Genomic DNA, 18,555 nt, shown 5'->3' on the forward strand with positions numbered 1-18,555 from the left:
CAACCCCCTAGAAGCATATTAACACCTAACTACTACCCATGATCATGTGACATTTCCAAGTTATTTACAGCACAGGATATGTACCCTCCTGATGCTACTGTTGCAGCCACTATTGCCAGGTGGCCAAAACCCATGCAATGAAACCGTGATTCCAAGGTCCAGTCAATTCTTAAAATCAACCACCTCAAAGCTTAATTCAGAGATCCAGCCTTTTCACCCATGACTTACTGACTAGTTCTTCCTTCTCTTCTACAGTCTGTTAACTAGCCATTTGTATATTTTACAACCTAGAACACAGACCATCAAATGATTTACCAGCAACTGGACAAAACTTTACTATGAAATGCAACGTGTCTTCATCTACACCCAAGTGATGTCACTGATGGCTCACTTTCACAAAATACAGTATTTTGAATTTTAACAGACAAGTTTAACTACCAACTCTGGGGTGGTAACCTAAGAAGTGTATATAGACACTGTCCAGATTATCAGTCGAGTTCTTCAAGGTACAAGGTACCTTGTACATAATTCTGAGAAAGACATCAGAAAATCTATTAATTTACAATTACAGTATTCACAAAGGAAGGAAGAAAACTTCTATTCTAAGTTCTATTGGAATAGTTGCGATAAGCATAGCAATGGAGAAGGTTCTCTCCCCACCTTCAAGTTGTGCATTGCTAGTGGAAAACAGGTTATATGTTCCCAGGAGGAATAATCATTTGCAAGGAGTTCATTGAAAGAACATGAATAATAATTCTTAATAAATAGAAAGGTTTTAAAAGTTTTTAAAAATATTAAATAACTAAAATATTTGTATAATTGAACACTTATTTAACATACAAGGCATGAAACAAATATTACAAATTATGTTAATTTCACAAAACCACACTACTAGCTCCTTAAAGTGTAATTTTGAACTTACATTCTCTTACTACAAGGTATGCCAAAACAAGGCAGACGGTGTGACCAGAATAAATATAATCCCCACAGAACGTATGTTGACCGTTGATTGACAAACCGAAGCCCGAGAGTAGCTGAATCATTCTTTTGGCTACCAATAATGGGCTGGTGTAATTAGCTTTTGGAGAGCAATAGTAGTTAGGGTTGGCAACAGGAAGAACCGTCACATACATTGTGATAGAACGGTAAAAATACAGCAAACCCATCATTAGGAAGATACGACGGAAGAGAATCCATCTGAAAATAAAAAATCCATTAACATCTTTTGCATATTTTTGCAATGTACAATACTGTGCAATCTCAGTAGAGAAAGCTAATTAGACTTCAACCTATCCAAATTTTAAAAAAGTTTTATACAGTATACTGTATTGATATCAAACATTAACTAAAGTATTGTTAATTTATATTAAACTATAACTAAAGTATGGTTTTTCTCTTCTATACATCTGGTTTTCTATTTCTGTAGATTTTTATTCTTTTAAGGTATATATGGTACCAATCTTAGTGTACTTTATCACAAATAACCTGTCTTCAGTGCTGTTATTTTGGCAATTTTATTTATAAGCAGCATAATGTGCCAGTATCAGTATAAAATAAACAGGCCCATAAATATGGGCCTGTTTCCATTCACCTGGGCTCTAGGAGACTCGAACCCTGGACCCCACGTGTGTGAGGCCGAAGCTCTATCGACCGAACTATTGAGTTGTCTTAAGTTTCCACAGAAGTGTGGATGACAATTTATATGGGCCTATTTATTTATACAAATAAAATAGGCCCATATTACAATTGCATGCATGCAGTATATCCAGAGAATGTGTATGCATGTACAGTACAATGCATAGAAAATTATCTAGCACTGTAAAAATAATAACAGAAGAGCAAAACATAGGGGTGCATGATACTGTGCTAGCTTTCCTGGTCTGTTCTTTACATTAACTTGCATAAACAATGCCAAAATCTTCATTGATGATACCTCTAGTTTTAAATACTGTAATATTATGAAATCAACTACACTTTAGTCATTTCTAATGTCAATTTCAGATACTGACCTGTGCTTGTGGAATAATACAACCATAACACACAAGTAAACGGAGATTATTATGATTATCTCGGAGACATTGAGGCCCCAATCTTGTGCAGTGATGGCATCTAGTGTAACATCTGGCAGGGGTGGAGAATTAGGCACTTTTTCATGTGTAAGTGCTAATGAAGCAGTAGTAAATATCCAGTTGGAACACAAGAACAGGAATGCTGAAAAATAAAAAAAAATGAGCTATAACACAATTTATATATAGTCACTAAAGTCGATATTCTCTCCATATTGAGCATAATTGGCCTGTGGAAGTTTTCCCATCCATCTTTGATGTACTATTTAGTAGTTTACTTTATACTAAATATGAAACTGCTACAAAAATCATGGGGGCAGAAGGCCCGGCAAGAGACTGGGCCGCGGGAACACTGATCCATGGAACCAACAGCACACAGGTATATACAGTATACCACAGCTTTTGGAAGGCTCATTTGACTACATACTAGTACAAAATAACATTGACAAAAGTGGGAATGTAAATAAAGCAGTCAAGTGGCATGAACTATAAAAAATACAATTTAGAAGCAACATCCATCCACAGCTTCAAGAGCAAATAGGACATTGAACAAAAAAGGTTTAAAAGCCCGAGTTCCAAATAAATGAAAGGCAAGACGGAGCTAAATTTCACTCCCTATAGGCTAAGCAAGTAAGTTCAGAGCTATAGTTCATAAAACAGATTTTGCAAGCAGTTCTTTTTCTTGGAATTTCTTTTATAAACTTTAAAAATGATGACTAGTGTAACTTATTGTTATTGCACAATTATTAAAATTTAAAGCAGTTATAAAACATTGCTTCAGCATTGACCACTAAAATATGTTTAAACCAGAAAAATATTCCTGGACATGGATGCTAGTGTAAATACTCACCCAGAAATGTTTTAAACTTCTCTTTTGGAAATCTTGGTTCTTCTCTGTGTGGTGCTGGAATTGGGATTTTCACCATCCCATTGCTAGCACTGCTGTCATAAAACCCACCACTCACTCCCTCTTTACTAACTCTGAAAAATACAAGAAACATTATTTGGAGGGAAATTATCTCTTGAAATTTGTTCTACTTCCATTCTCGGAGCAAGGTTACAAATGTGTGTATGCACCTAATTTGCTAAAGCTCGACTGTATCAAATGGTCAGAATCAAACACCAACCAAAGGAGAAACTAAAGCAGTAGCATTCCCATTCCCAGTGAAGACAATTCACTAGTAAACAAGCTTAGGCCCTATGGGGCAATGGTAGTATGCTCTCCCCTTGCCTTGCAAGAAGTTTTTGACAGTTTGATGGCTGTCTGGCCACCAATGCTTACCTGTCCACCCCTATTTCCCAAGCAGTAATTGGGGACAGTGTAGTAAATCAACTGGCAGGTCTTGGTCCATTGTAAACCAATACAGTAAGGCTTAGGATGAGCTATGTGAAGGGAAAGCTCCATGCCTGCCAAGACAGTCAGTTACCTAATATACCCAAATGTACACCAAGTTGAATCTCTTGCAAGAGGGGTGTGCAAATGTGTAAACTGATGCCACAAATATCTGGATGCTGACAAGAGCTCACAGCCTTCTCCGAGGCCAAAATCCCTAACCTGTGAGGCGAGGCCAAGCTATTAAAAGGGTTAAGTTCCCACCCATGCTGAATGCATTGGTGTCAGCTCTAATTCAACTGGTTAGAGCAATTGAAATCAGCTGCCCAGTTGAAACCTTTATTAATATCCGCTTGTAGTTTTTCAATGTCTTCAACAGAAGTAATTTTCATGCTGATTTGTGTCATCTGTAAAAGATGGTATGAATCTGTGACTTTTATTTTTGTCTATATCCAATATGAGAACAAGGAAAAGCAGTAGTGCAGGGACTGTGTGCCGAGGTACATAGCTTTTCACTATGCTTAGACTATTTTATTTGATTAACCGATACTGTGTGTTTTGTTTGACAGAAAATTTAATATCCATCATCTTATTTTACCTATAGATTCCTATTATCCTATATGCACAGGTGGTACGAAAGCAAAATGCATTGAAGCTGGGTTGGATTAACAATTAAGCAAAATAAAAACATGCTTAGGGTATCGAGAGGATGGAGATGGTGGTGGTGGTGGGGGGGGGGGGGGGGGGGGGTGGAACCACAGTAAATTTCCATTGCCAGATTTACCATGGTTTACCATGGAGTATTTGGTGCAAAACTGCACATAGCGCTGCTGAACCAATTTTCGCAAAAAGAGCCTCCCACAAACAAAAAAATTATTCAGTAATAATTCAGAAGTCAAATTACTGTAAAATGATACTACAAGATTCATCGTGAGAGTAGAATTGGCACCATATCATGAGGCACTCATAAATTTATGCCAACCCCGACCTACCCACATTTAGCATGCACCCAACAGCAATTCCTGTTAAAAATCAGATGAATTTGCCTTGGCTGTCTGGCCTCCAACCTCAGACACGTTCTAATTAATAGATATAGATGATATACATGAAGATATGGTATTAATATAAAAGCAAATTTTTGAGAGCAAGAGATTTTAGACAGTACTGTACTCTAATGCAACTTCTTACCCATTTGTGTTAATATATGGATCATGAGTGGTCAAGAGAGGTTGCCGCTGATACACGTCGTGGGTCATATGACAGTGGTCAGACTCGTCCACCACACTGCTGGCACTGCTGCTAGTGCCACTCCTGCTGGTTCCACTCCTGCTGGTGGCACTCCTGCTGGTGCTGGCTGCACAGTGCTGAGTTTCTTCAGCTAGCCCACTGCTTTCTCCTACAGACCCATATCGGCCCCCTTCACTTCCTCCTCCCAACACCATTCTGAAATGGAGAATTAAATTATTAGTTACAAACTGGTTTAATACCTTAATGTATACAAGGGGCCTCGTAGCCTGGTGGATAGCGCGCAGGACTCGTAATTCTGTGGCGCGGGTTCAATTCCCGCACGAGGCAGAAACAATGGGCAAAGTTTCTTTCACCCTGAATGCCCCTGTTACCTAGCAGTAAATAGGTACCTGGGAGTTAGTCAGCTGTCACGGGCTGCTTCCTAGGGGTGGAGGCCTGGTCGAGGACCGGGCCGCGGTGACACTAAAAGCCCCGAAATCATCTCAAGATAACCTCAAGATACAAATTAATAATAATTTCTCAAATTTAATGAATAACTTATTTTAACAAAAATCTATACAAACCTCCGAGTTTCCAAAACAGGTGAAAAGTACCGTATTGTACTCTAACAACAAATTAGGTTTTAAATTGGTTTAGACAAGTAATCGAGTTTCAATACATAATGGTTCTAGGTTCAGCAAAAACAGGTTTTTACATACAACTAGAGTAAATATTAATCAATTAGTTTTTTCTTCAAATTGAAGTAGCCACACACAGCTTGCCCATGCACTCTGCACTAGACCCAGTCACCAATCGCACTGTCAGAAAATTATCATATCAATTACACGTGGTCAAGAAATTATCACGCCATATATGTATCTACAATACCTATCTTGTGTCTACCTTGTGGAGGTTCTGGGATCAAAGGCCCCGCAGCCCAGTCCCCGACTAGGCCTCCTGGTTGGTCGTCCGGTCAACTAGGCTGTTAGATGTGGCGAGTTACCTTGAAGTGTTTCCGGGGTTTAGTGTCCCCGCGGTCCGGTCGTCGACCAGGCCTCCTCGTTGCTGGACTGGTCAACCAGGCTGTTTGATGCAGCTGCTCACAGCCTGATGTATGAATCACAGGCTGGTTGATCAGGTATCTTTTGGAGGTGCTTATCCAGCTCTCTCTCGAACATTGTGAGGGGTCAGCCAGTTATGCCCCTTAAATGTAGTGGAAGCATGTTGAACAGTCTCGGGCCTCTGATGTTGATAGAGTTCTCTCTCAGAGTACCTGTTGTACCTCTGCTCTTCAACAGGGGTATTCTGCACATCCTGCCATGCCTTCTGGTCTCATGTGATGTTATTTCTGTGTGCAGGTTTGGGACCAGCCCCTTTAATATTTTCCACGTATAAATTATTATGTATCTCTCCCACCTGCACTCAAGAGAATACAGATGTGGCTAATGCTATCTTAAGCCTAATGTATAGTACAGTACATATGTACTATACTTGGCTTAGGAATACTTAAGTTTGGATTTTTGCTTCATTTTTCCCAGACAAATAAAAAGTGGCTTACTGGTGGACAATCACTACATAATGGTACTTTTGACCAATTAGTAAATATAGGTACCATCATTTGAGGAGGATGGGTTTTATTGAACTTCTTTGATAACATGATGGATCACAACACCTCAAGTTGTTGTTGCCCTGGGCAGCGAAGGCCGCCGCAACCAGTCCTCCTGATAGCACGTTGTATTTTTACCTATTTAGGCCAAAAACTATCATGCTAGAAAAATTATAGCGGCTCGTGAAATTGACAATGTCTCGTTTTCTGTTTGCAAGTCCATTAGTAGGTTAGCATAAGGTACTTTAGTACAACATACCTGGAGAGGGTATCGGGAGTTCTACTCCCCAAGCCCAGCCTGAAGCCAGGCTCGACTTGTAATAACTTGGTCCAACAGGCTGCCGCTTTGAGCAGCCTACAGGCCCACATTCACTACGGCCTGGTTGGTCCAGCACTTCTTGCAAGAACTTGTCTAAGTGCCTCTTTAATACATCCACCTTTGTTCCAGCACTAACTGGCAACATTTATAGTGCTTGCTGGGTGGGTGTTGAACAGCCATGGACCTCTGATGTTCGGACAGTGCTCTCGTGAAAAAAGAGATAAAGTGCCATTGACAAATCTCCCTCCCCCAGCCTGTTTAGATTGTCCGGCTAATTTTATCCTTCCTGTAGAAACTTACCAAGTTACCGCTTGAAAAACCTCTACTAGTGTTTCGGCAAAATTATATTTGGCTGGAGGAGGCTGAAGAGCCATGGTCCTTTGATGTTCATACCGTTTTCTGTGTCTATGGCACCTCTACTCCTTACTGTGTCTATCCTGCATTTCCTAATATATCTTTCACTTTGGTAAGTTATTTTACTGAGCATACTTGGAACCTGACTTTCCAGTATCTTTCATGTACATATCGGCAAGATCCTGTGGGGTCCGCATGAGTGGGAGAATCACCGTAGGTTTATTTCAACCCAGCCTCCTAAACTCATAGTACTTATAGCAACTATTCTACAGTATCAATATTACTGTTAGGCTCAAAGTTCATGTTTTGCACTATTCAATTTGTGGTGGTCGCAAAAAAATCGAACTTAAGCATTGTTAGGCCTATAACACATGTACTACATTAGGCCTAAGATAATATATATTAGGCCTTTGATTGCTTGGACAGGCTGGGTTTGGTTCTTTAGTAACATTTCCAATTTGCTGACTAATTTGGACTAATTCAATACCGGCAATACAAAATGTGGACTTTTTTTTTTTTTTTGGGGGGGGGGGGCCAACAGTACATATTGGTACTTTTGACTAAATATAGTTTCTGTAAGTACAGTACAGTACTATAATTTTTGGAGGATGGTCTGGGAGACAGAAAACTAGGTACAGGCAGGGTGCATGCAACCGTATACAATAAAAAAAAAAAAATCCTCTCCAATTTTGACGTATAAATCCCCCAAGGCTAAAAACATGTACAGTGAACAAAGACGTGATACTGTATCCCGTTTTCTATTAGTGGAGCCTCTTGTTAGGTTCAGCCAATTTAGTCCATCAGTTTAGTGAGGCTGTGAAGGCTGGAGGCCGGGCTGGTGTCACTGTGTACACCTCAGTATACAATATCAGTATTGTATATCCAAGATGTATATCTATTTAATCTTTTTGTAAATAACAATGCTAATTGGGTTTTTCTCTTTCAGGACAGCCTGAACCATGGAAATTATAAGCACAGGTTTTTCCATATACTTTATTAGACCTTTCTGAAGAAGTGTACAGGTACTCTTAGTTCATGTTAACGTCTCCGAGTCAAAAGACTTAGAAAATCAAGAGACCAGACTACAAAATAATGCAAGAGTAACTGAACTACAATAATAAAATATAAAAATCAATATATATAAAGTAAACATTCCACCAACTAGTTGGACGGTGGAATTCAATCCCAACAAGTGCAAAGTGATAAAGAAAGGGTGGGAGAACACACCAGACTGGTGGTGGTGCCCTCTGTCAATGAAAAAAGAGAGATCTAGGAGTGGAAATCATGCCAAGTTTGGGACAAGAAGTGAACCTAAGGTGATAAAGTCAATGTACTGGTGACCATAACAATGATAGAGCCAGCTATACACTTCCTTTATATATAGACTACCCAGAGAAATGCTGACAATTTTCGTAAATTGAAACTTTGTTCAATGATTGTAGCGTGTCAGGTTAGCGCGAGCCGGGCCCCGCCGAGTAGCGCGAGCCGGGCCCCGCCGAGTAGCGCGAGTCAGTGGTCGGGTGCTGGCGTGTAGTAATAAATGAGAGCAGTAAACACGAATGCTAACCACACACACACACACACACACACACACACACACACACACACACACACACACACACACATATAAGTTGACAAATGGAATGCATTAGGAAGTGATGTGGTGGAGGCTGACTCCATACACAGTTTCAAGTGTAGATATGATAAGAGCCCAATAGGCTCAGGAATCTGTACACCTGTTGATTGACGGTTGAGAGGCGGGACCAAAGAGCCAGAGCTCAACCCCCGCAAACACAACTAGGCGAGTACACACACACACACACACACATCCTTGGCGTCGCCAGCTGTGCTAACTCTCCCAACTTTCACCTCATCCAGCCAATCTGCAGCTTAAATACAATTCTACAACAACCGTCCCACACACGGGAGACATCTCCCGTCACGTAGGGTGCAGTCGCACCTCCACAGATCTCCAGTATCATTTATTGATACTGGTGATGGCTCAAAAGGGCCACCACTTACGGGCTATTCATGCCCGTGCCACCTTTTGGATGGCTTAATCTTCATCAATCAATCAATCAACCGTCCCACAGACCAGCAGCAGCACCCGCCCTTCACCATACATCTTCACTTTTAACAGTGGCATAAAACAATTTCATACATATATATGACACTTTATTACGTACTGTACACAGCCTCGCGTTAATCCTGCCACGTATGTGCTGTAGAACTTTAAGTTCGCTGAACTTTTTCTTATTCAATTTTAAACTAAAGTAACTGGGCAGAGATTCTAGCATCCTGAAATGCATTTTGGGCATATTATATCCTGAAAGGACCCATTTGTAAATTGTTCTGATGCTATTTGGGAAATTCGTAAGTGAATTTAGGCACCTTGATACCTAGTCTAAAGTAATTTACAAATTGTACAAGCTTGTATGGTTGTTAACTATAGCACTTAGGAAATACTGACCTTGGTAAGCTTAATTCTTAATGAAGGAAGTTTTTAAAACCTATCTTGAGAGTCCATCTTCGCACTCAATGCTATCTCATACCTAGTCTAATGTTCACACTTACACTTGAAATCCACTAACTAAATTATATCCTGTGCAGACGATGAGTTACTATAACGTGGCTGAAGATATGATATATTTTGCCTGAAGGGAATCACCTATCACCCATTTTACTCAGACATTCGCTTATCATTGGTCACTCGAAGTGTTCCAGAAATATCAACTTGTCAGAAACTACAATTTCAGAACGTGTGCTGTATATAATGATGAAGGAGGTCTACAACAGAGTAAGGATATTCCCATCTGAATATTTGGAATTTATGAATTATTGTCAAAGACATATCAACTTGACAAGAATTATGATTCAACTTTAAATCAGATCTAAGTTACATGAGCAGTGTTCAGCGTGGCTATGTTGATGTAGAATGCTGCAGATGTGTAAATTTCAGTAACTTTATGATCTAATGTGTTTATATTTACTATCAAACTGTTTTCTCATCATTCTAATTTGATGGTACACGTTTCGGCAAGATGAGTCTCGCTGCTCTAATGATACACTTAAGCTTTTAGTCTCACTGCCACACCTGCTCACTCCATCCACAAGAGAACGAGTTGTATAAATCACCAACAGATGAAGCTCCTTAATCTAAATATGACTAGATTATACAGTACATAATTATAACAACGTGTCGTGCTCCCCGAGCAATGACGACCCTTCCCTCGTCCCCATCGACCACAGTGATACAGTGGTCAGCGCAGTCGGGTCACATCTGAAACGTCCCAGGTTCTATTCCCGTGGCAGGACAGAGAGAACATTTCCTTTCGCCTATCTTGAGATGATTTCGGGGCTTTAGCGTCCCCGCGGCCCGGTCCTCGATCCCCAGGAAGCAGCCCGTGACAGCTGACTAACACCCAGGTACCTTTTTTACTGCTAGGTAACAGGGGCATAGGGTGAAAGAAACTCTGCCCATTGTTTCTTGCCGGCGCCCGGGATCGAACCCGGAACTTGTAGAAATGGGAAAAATGGTACTAGTTGTTAAAGCTGACGGCTGTCCGCCTTGCTGACACGATGTATATACTTGAAAGTTAAGTCAAGTCTTGCTAGTGATGTTTGCACTCTAGCTGGCACACTAAGAGAGAGTGAGAGGGAGGAAGGTCATACACTCTTGTATTTGGGAAGTACTTCGGGCCGTCAGGAAGTTGGAGAGCATGAGGGCGACGGAGAAGAGCCTATGTAAATGTAGGTGATAAAAAGTGCGGTGATGATTCAGGTATGGTGAGGTGTGGTGAGGGCCATTGAGGGAAGGACACAGCCGCCACCCTCACCACCTGTTGCTCTCACACCACGCCCCCCTCCTAACGATCAACATACTCCCCCCCACCTTCCCCTCGTGATGACCCCTCACCTTCCCCTCCGCCTTTAATCTCATTACCCCAGGCCTCATGTGTTCCTGCGTGTAACCACTACTAGTCTACATGTCCCCAGTCAACCTTAATATCACCTCATTCCCGTCACGCAGATTGCACCAGCGTCCAGAGCTTGTCTCGTGTAATTCATTCCCACTCCAAGAAAAATATACCGTTAACGCAAGTAAAATTATATTCTAAAGGACCGGAATTGAAATGAGGAAATATTGAAAATTACCCACGATGATTATCGTCCAGTAGGTGTCGTATTGTCCCTCTAGAATGAACTCTAGTTGAATATGCAGAGGAACACAAGAGCCGGGTGTAGCAGGCCGTCGTGCTACTGGGCCACAATGTGACCACACGATAACATGAGAAGCAGTCAGACACAAGTGCAGTAGTGGCGGTTATCTGATCAATATGCACAATGGTCTCTTAACAAGTACTTCAAGGAGGCACCTCAGCCACGCTAACCTTAATTCCCACTCGCTACACTTCAGGGCCCGCCACACGCCCTACACCCTATCCTAAACACTCTAGATTTCTTCAGCTTCTCGTGGCATTTCAACGTGGTTTGTTGAACTCTGCTAGTTCCAAAACGATGATTTGGCCAACATTACTGTAACTTTACAACTACTATATCCTCATTCCTCGCTTGTCAACTGGTGGCAACCAGGCTCCTCTCTCACCTCCCGAGCTCAAGGACAAGACAGTCACGCAGCCTGCCGCCGTAAAACATAATACCTGGCCGAGTGCCAAGCATATTATTCGTTCGTCTGTCATTCACGGCAAGGAGGATACATTACGACGCCCACTATAGTTGACAGTGGGTTACGCCATCCCTCAAAAGTGAAAGCAATTCGAGACTCAAAACAAACGCGGCAAAAATATTTGTTTTCATTAAAATTCCCGCGTGTGAATGCTGTAAGAAATGTAAGATGCAAGGAAGAGTGACTATGGAGGAGCAGGGTGGCGTCCTTGTGCCAGTGCTCGAGTGAAAACTGTGGATGTTATGGGGGCCAAAGGTCGCGCACTGCAGGCATACCAAAGTGGATGGTTGCCCGTGCCTTAGTAGTCTTCTGTATGGCAGCCTTCATCTTGTGGAGTTCAGACACGCCCGAGAATGAAGGTGATTAACACACTGGAGCGGGGAATACCACAAACTGAAGCCTGATAGCTCGTAGACCCGTCACACTTCCTTAACGAATCTTAAGAACTGCATCACTTCCCCCCCCCCACTCACCTGACAGTAAAGGGTGATTTTGGGGAGTGTGATGACAGCGACATCTCTGAATTATGTGACGACGTCGTCCACACCACCAGATAGTCTAGCTCTCTCCTGGAGGTGTAACCGAGTGCATACCGCACCTTCCGCCTCTCCTCACTTCTTAATAAAGTACTTCAAGTCACTTGAAAAATAATAATTACAAACCATTTACTTATTTAAAAAAACCGGTCCCCTTACATCACAGGCGTCCAGCACCCCCCCCCCCTTCCTCAGCATTAGCTGTACGTCACTGGCGCCCATCCACCCCCCTCCCTCAGTACGTCACTGGCGCCCATCCACCCCCCTCCCTCAGTACGTCACTGGCGCCCATCCACCCCCCTCCCTCAGTACGTCACTGGCGCCCATCCCCCCCCCCCCCACTACAACACTGGCGCCCATCCCCCCCCCCCCACTACAACACTGGCGTCCACCACCTCCCTACCGTTACAAAACAGCTGACACAACACCATTGACTTCCACTGCACCAATACCAGGCGCCCTGCTATAATGTAAACACCATGACCATCACTCAAAGATGACTAAGTTATCCCCCACACCAGCTCCCCGCGTCTCCCAAACCGTCACCCAGATTTCACCAACACATTTTACTTAAATACCTAATGAATGCAAGAACAAGATTCTTGTAGTTATACATCTTCCAAATTTGTATCAGAAATGAACAGCCACTTCTTCATTTAGATGAAACAATCCTTTTGCATGGTTACTATGACTACCTTTAAGGCAAGTCTAGAAACATTGCACCATGTTAAGGACTCGACAATAAGTACTGTTGGATTTTAAGACAAGAAACACAGGATAAGAGTGACTAATGTTGCCACGCCTCCTCCAGATTACAGCTTTGTCTTAACAGGCAAAACTCCAGTATATCAGTGCCGTGCCCTTCCTGCACGCTCTGTCGTGCCGTGCTCCTCCTGCACGCCCCGCCGTCCCCCTCCTCCTGCACGCCACCGATTTTATCTGACAATTCAAAAGCTATCGCTGGTGGTCAGAGGAAGTGTGACGTTCAGCACTGGCGAGTGAAGCAAACACGGGAAACACGCTCCTGGCGCCTCGCTTTCCGTGAATGCTGCCGTCAGCCGTCTTCACACTGAGGAAATGTATTAGTCCCGCTCCTACCATCCAAGATTACCTTCTCAAGCAAGAAAACCAACTAGGCTGAGAAATGAGGCATCGGTAACAACACACACGCACTAGGCTTTAATAGATATTGTAGGCTGGTTCATACTCGGTAGCTGATATACACGACACGGCGAGTGAAGGTGTGGCTGCTGCTGCCAAGCCTGACACGCCCACAATGGGCTCCCGCCAGCACCCATGGGCGCCACACAACGGAGCATGGGGAGGCGCCAAAACTAGGAAGACATGCTTAACGTTGTCAAGTGTTCCCTTAGAGCTAATACCTTATAAAGTCTATGAACTGCAGCAATTAACTTTATTAGTCAAGACCCCTAGCATTAAATTTCAACACCGACCAGCAAAAATCGGCATAAAAAGTTATCAAAATAGAGACAGCGAGCCACAGATTATCACATAAACCTCGCCCTTTCCTGTATCCTTCATCCTCTACACTCTCGTCTTAAACCTAACATCGCCATATATAAGCTTCATAAAAGAATGATCATAGGTAGCCTCGCCAACAATGATCAAGAAGCAGAGGCGCCATGGTGACCAACATTTGAGAAGCTTATATTGCCCGCCAGCACTTCCGTGCCTAGAGTCCAATGGCCAGTATTTCTCCCCTACATGACGACAGGGCCTCCGGCTCTCATTATTCCTACTCTAGTTACCTCCGCAGCTTGCTCCCTGACATTAATGTCTCCTCTCTGAATCATTCAGTGGGGAAATACGGTTACGCTGGTGCTGCTGGCAATAGTTTTCCTCTTATGTTCATCTATATGTATACACCACTTTTCCCTTAATAGAAGTGTCCCTTTGCAAGTAGTGTCCCTTTGCAAGTAGTGTCCCTTTGCAAGTAGTGTCCCTTTGCAAGCTCACCATGTTGCGAGCTTACAAAAGCTCGCAACATGGTGAGCAAGACGACTCGTAAACATTTATACACCAACTCTCCGAAAAATGAGGAATGGAGGAGCAATGGTAGCTCCAGCGTACAAGCATGCTGGCTGACAACGTACCAACACTAGATACACCTTTACGTTTCGTAATGGTGTCTCTAGACATTACGGGTTGATAAGTGTGCCAAACACTCTTTGTTTTATCCATCTCTGAGTGTAGACTTTGACGTGGAGACCAAAGTGAAAGCGAATCCATGACTGCTCTCCAGGAATTTCAGGTTTACGGTACTGCTGACGATTTCGTTCGTTTTACCAAGAGGTCTGGATGACTTCCCATTGTTGGTGTGACACACACACGACTCATGACAAGGGTTGCCAGGCTCCACATAAGGCTGACCTTGGCAAGGGCTTTGAGCTGGGTTTTTTTCAAAAGGCTTCATGTAGTTTTTTCCTTATATTACCTGCGATTTATCTGTGGTTTCCAAGATGTTTCCTATTAGCCTATCACAGTCCGGTGTGAAGGGGGACTACTCCCAGTCAGAGGCTACACTGCCATCACAGTAAATTAAGATTCTACAAGATCTGGTCCGGTTCCCACTTGTATGCTACAAGTTTTATTCCAGCAATATTTCTCGCACATGCTAGTAGAAGGATTGAAAACTAATGATTTCATATTGACAGTGCTCCCGAACTCACCCGACTTAATACAAGTGTCGCTTTCAGATGACACTTACCATTTCAGTTTAAAATAACGTCATAATTACGAAAAAATATTAATTTAATTATGTTTGTTCAAGACTTAAAATTGTGTTTAGAATTTGAGTGTTGGTGTGGAGGAGTGACTTGCAGACTCCCACCCCGCCCCTTAGCAAGGCTGGTGGGGGTACAGCTTTAACGTGACCCCACCACCAGCCCCTCCCGCTCACCCCCCATCCCTCCTCTCATTCATGAGCCTCGCCGAGAGAGCAGTCTCTGGACCCCCACAAAATATGTGGGACAATAGGAACTTGAAACATCGCATATATGAATAGAAGCATCCAAACCCACCCTGAGAACACTGCAAAAAAGCAGAACTCTCCTGTCCCTACAATTTTGTTTATAGATGCAGACGGAGATTTTAATCCTCAATATAACATCCCATAAGAGCACGACACAATATAGGATGTATATAGTGGGACAATCGACTTGAGAATGGTCCAGGACGGACCGAAACGTCGTCGTCCCTTCACCTTCTAGTGTGTGGTCTGGTCAACATACTTTAGCCACGTTATTGTGACTCCTCGCCTGCATAGTGGGACAGCTACGTGACGAGCACCACCATGACCTGCCCCTGGTCGAGCACCACCATGACCTGCCCCTGGTCGAGCACCACCATGACCTGCCCCCTGGTCGAGCACCACCATGACCTGCCCCTGGTCGAGCACCACCATCACCTGCCCCTGGTCGAGCACCACCATGACCTGCCCCTGGTCGAGCACCACCATGACCTGCCCCTGGTCGTAGCCTCACAACCCTCCCACTAATAATCACGCCACTAATTAGCCCTTGACCGTCCTTTTGCTTGTCTTTACATATTTTAAAAACAATTGCAAGCAAATGCAGGCGATGAGTCACAATAACGTGGCTGAAGTATGTTGACCAGACCACACACTAGAAGTTGAAGGGACGACGACGTTTCGGTCCGTCCTGGACCATTCTCAAGTCGATTGCAATTGCAAGCAAACTATGATTCAGTGTAGCTCACAGCTCTTGTGCTCCCTTCCAGGCTGGTGTACCTCATGTCATTACAATGATTGACGATTGATGAATATTAAGCCACCCAAAAGGTGGCACGGGCATGAATAGCCCGTAAGTGGTGGCCCTTTGGAGCCATTACCAGTATCATTAGCTGATACTGGAGATCTGTGGAGGTGCGACTGTACCCTGTGGAGAGGTCATAACCTCTCATTACAATGAGGCTCAGCTCTGCTTACATCCTAGAGGTATGGTTATCAATTCGTGTTTTCCGTCATTTCGAATTGAAAAGCGTCATTCCCATCAGTATGTATACCGGGCTGTCAATTGTAAGATTGCCACGGCTCTCAGCGCAGATATAAAATTTGCTTCTACTATTAATTTTTTAATGAACGTAGGTAGGTAAGCAGGCTAGCATGTAATGTTTGATGTGGTAACATTTTGAACTTGTTCTATCTGTTATTTTAATCTTCAGTGTAGACCTAAGCACAAAAGACCTAATGTAAGGCTAAACCTGGTGCGACTCTGCAAAACTCTAGTATGTTAATTGTATTACACGTATGAATGAATGGGTAAGTACACAGGTTATCTTGAGATGATTTCGGGGTCTTAGTGTCCCAGCGGCCCGGTCCTCGACCAGGCCTCCATCCTCAGAAAGCAGCCTGTGACTAACACCCAGGTACCTATTTACTGCTAGGTAACAGGTACATCAGACTGAAAAAACTCTGCCCATTGTTTCTCGCCGGCGCCCGGGATCGAACCAGAGACCACAGGATCACGCGTCCAGTGTTCTGTCCGCTCAGCCACCGGCTGTGTAAGTGTGTACGTTTAAGTGTCATAAATACTTCGAGTATAACAACATACTGGAGCTAACATTATAGCAGGAAATGTAGAATAGAGCCAGTGACGAGCAAAGGTGCCATAGGCACAATCGGGGAACACTGTATGAACATAAGAGGTCCACGGCTGTTCAATATCCTCCCAGCAAGTATACGAAATATTGCAGGAACAAAGGTGGAAGTCTTCAAGAAAAAACTTGACAATTTTCTGAAGTTGTGTATGGAGTCTGCGTTTGGTGCCAATCACACAACACTTAATAGCCGATGTATTGTGTACTGTACCAGAAACACACATGAAGGGCCCTCGATTCACCCTAAATTTAACTAATCTAATCGGCTTTAATGCCGTGGTGCCAGCCAGACCCAGCTACAGCGCAGACAACATGGGCGTGCTAATGAACCTCGCGTATATTAAGAGGTTAGGGCGTTGAGTCAAGGTACTTCGTATTATGTTTGTAATGCATTACTTTATCACCGCATAGTTTTGTGGCCTTTTACCTGCTCGCCCACTTGGTCCTCGTGGACTCTTCCAACACAGTACAATCGGTATAATGTTTGTCAGTAGCCGTAGCCTAGCATCCCGCACTTTCTGTAAGTCACGTCAATTTAACATTTGTACAGAGCTGTACACACTTTCAGACCCCACTCTTGTGTTGGTTCACAATCCACTCTTGAGCACAACTACTACTACTACTACTACTAACAATCTACCCAATAACAATCTACCCCAATAATACCACACTACATTAACCGTTTGCGAGGGAAAGGGGGGGGGAGGGCAGATGGGGAAAACCGGGTTACCTGCGACCGTTATCTTATATGACGAGTGGAGCAGGCCGGGGCTAGGTTTCCCCGATGACAAGCTAGGCCGTTGTCCGTAGGCCCGCCCGCCCGCATGCCTCCACAACCCGCAGATTAGGCACTTCCTGTAGAAACTAACAGTTCTCTACTGGGAGCTCTGCCACAGTAACAACATAGGAATGAAGGTAACTGCAGAAGGCCTATTGGTCCATACGAGGCAGCTCCTATTTATAATCCACCCAATCCCACTCTGTATACCCTCCAAACACACCGAAACTACGACGTTGGTACAACGTTCGAACAAGTTTTAACACCACCTAACCAGTTATAACAACCAATATATCAAGTTGTAACAACGTTCCAATACGTCATAAACACATTAAGCCAAGATGTAACAACTTTATTACAAGTTGTTACAAGCGGAAAATAGAGACAGTTTCGGTTTGTGTTTCCAGGGTATACATGTCCATCCTACGCTTGAAACAATCAAGGGATCCGCCAATATTTCTTGTATTTATTGATAAAAGGACAAGATTGGTGAACTACTGAAGTGTTGCGCGCGCTTGGAGCATATCTTACTACACCTCTCGTGTAGGGGATTCCAAGAGAGGTGGGGACCCCCTATACCTCTCGCTGGGACATCCATATACCTCTGGGACCCCTCTTCTGGCCGGCGACAACATTCTCTTATCTTCAAATGTAACAGAAAATGTCGCTAATTTACCAGTGCGAAATGAGGGAGCCGTGCGAAATCGATTGATAAACAATTTTCCTGGTACCTTAACAGCTAGGCCACTGGCGCTATTATTATTATTATTATTATTATTATTATTATTCTTATTTTCAACATTTACGACGAGTATCAACTGCTCAAGTTTTAGTATACCAAATATAATAGTTGGTATATTTAGTATACCAAATAGTTGGTATACTAAATATACCAACTATTTGGTATACTTCTATATGGTCATGTGCAGAAGGACGTCCCGCCTCAATTATGAAGGAAACATTTCCACGTCGTAGGAATTACCAATATACACCGTTGTGTCTACTCTTCGC

General features: G+C 43.2%; 1 protein-coding gene across 14 annotated transcripts in view; it reads right to left on the reverse strand.

The window, feature by feature from the left end:
* LOC123745757 (phosphatidylcholine:ceramide cholinephosphotransferase 2) overlaps positions 1-18,555 on the reverse strand; it is a 105,787-nt gene that overhangs the window by 6,376 nt on the left and 80,856 nt on the right. For 12 of the 14 annotated variants that reach the window (XM_045726602.2, XM_045726600.2, XM_045726607.2 and 9 more), the window contains 4 exons: positions 4,588-4,842; positions 2,917-3,047; positions 2,010-2,211; positions 923-1,197 (listed from right to left, as the gene is read on the reverse strand). In XM_045726602.2, coding sequence (XP_045582558.1) covers positions 923-1,197; positions 2,010-2,211; positions 2,917-3,047; positions 4,588-4,842 — 863 coding nt within the window. Of the gene's footprint in view, positions 1-922; positions 1,198-2,009; positions 2,212-2,916; positions 3,048-4,587; positions 4,843-6,491; positions 7,349-12,065; positions 12,125-18,555 lie in introns of those variants that run through there. The other 2 variants (XM_045726606.2, XM_069317699.1) reach the window with 2 other exon arrangements.

Source organism: Procambarus clarkii, chromosome 88, assembly GCF_040958095.1.
Source record: "Procambarus clarkii isolate CNS0578487 chromosome 88, FALCON_Pclarkii_2.0, whole genome shotgun sequence".
NCBI lineage: Eukaryota > Metazoa > Arthropoda > Malacostraca > Decapoda > Cambaridae > Procambarus > Procambarus clarkii.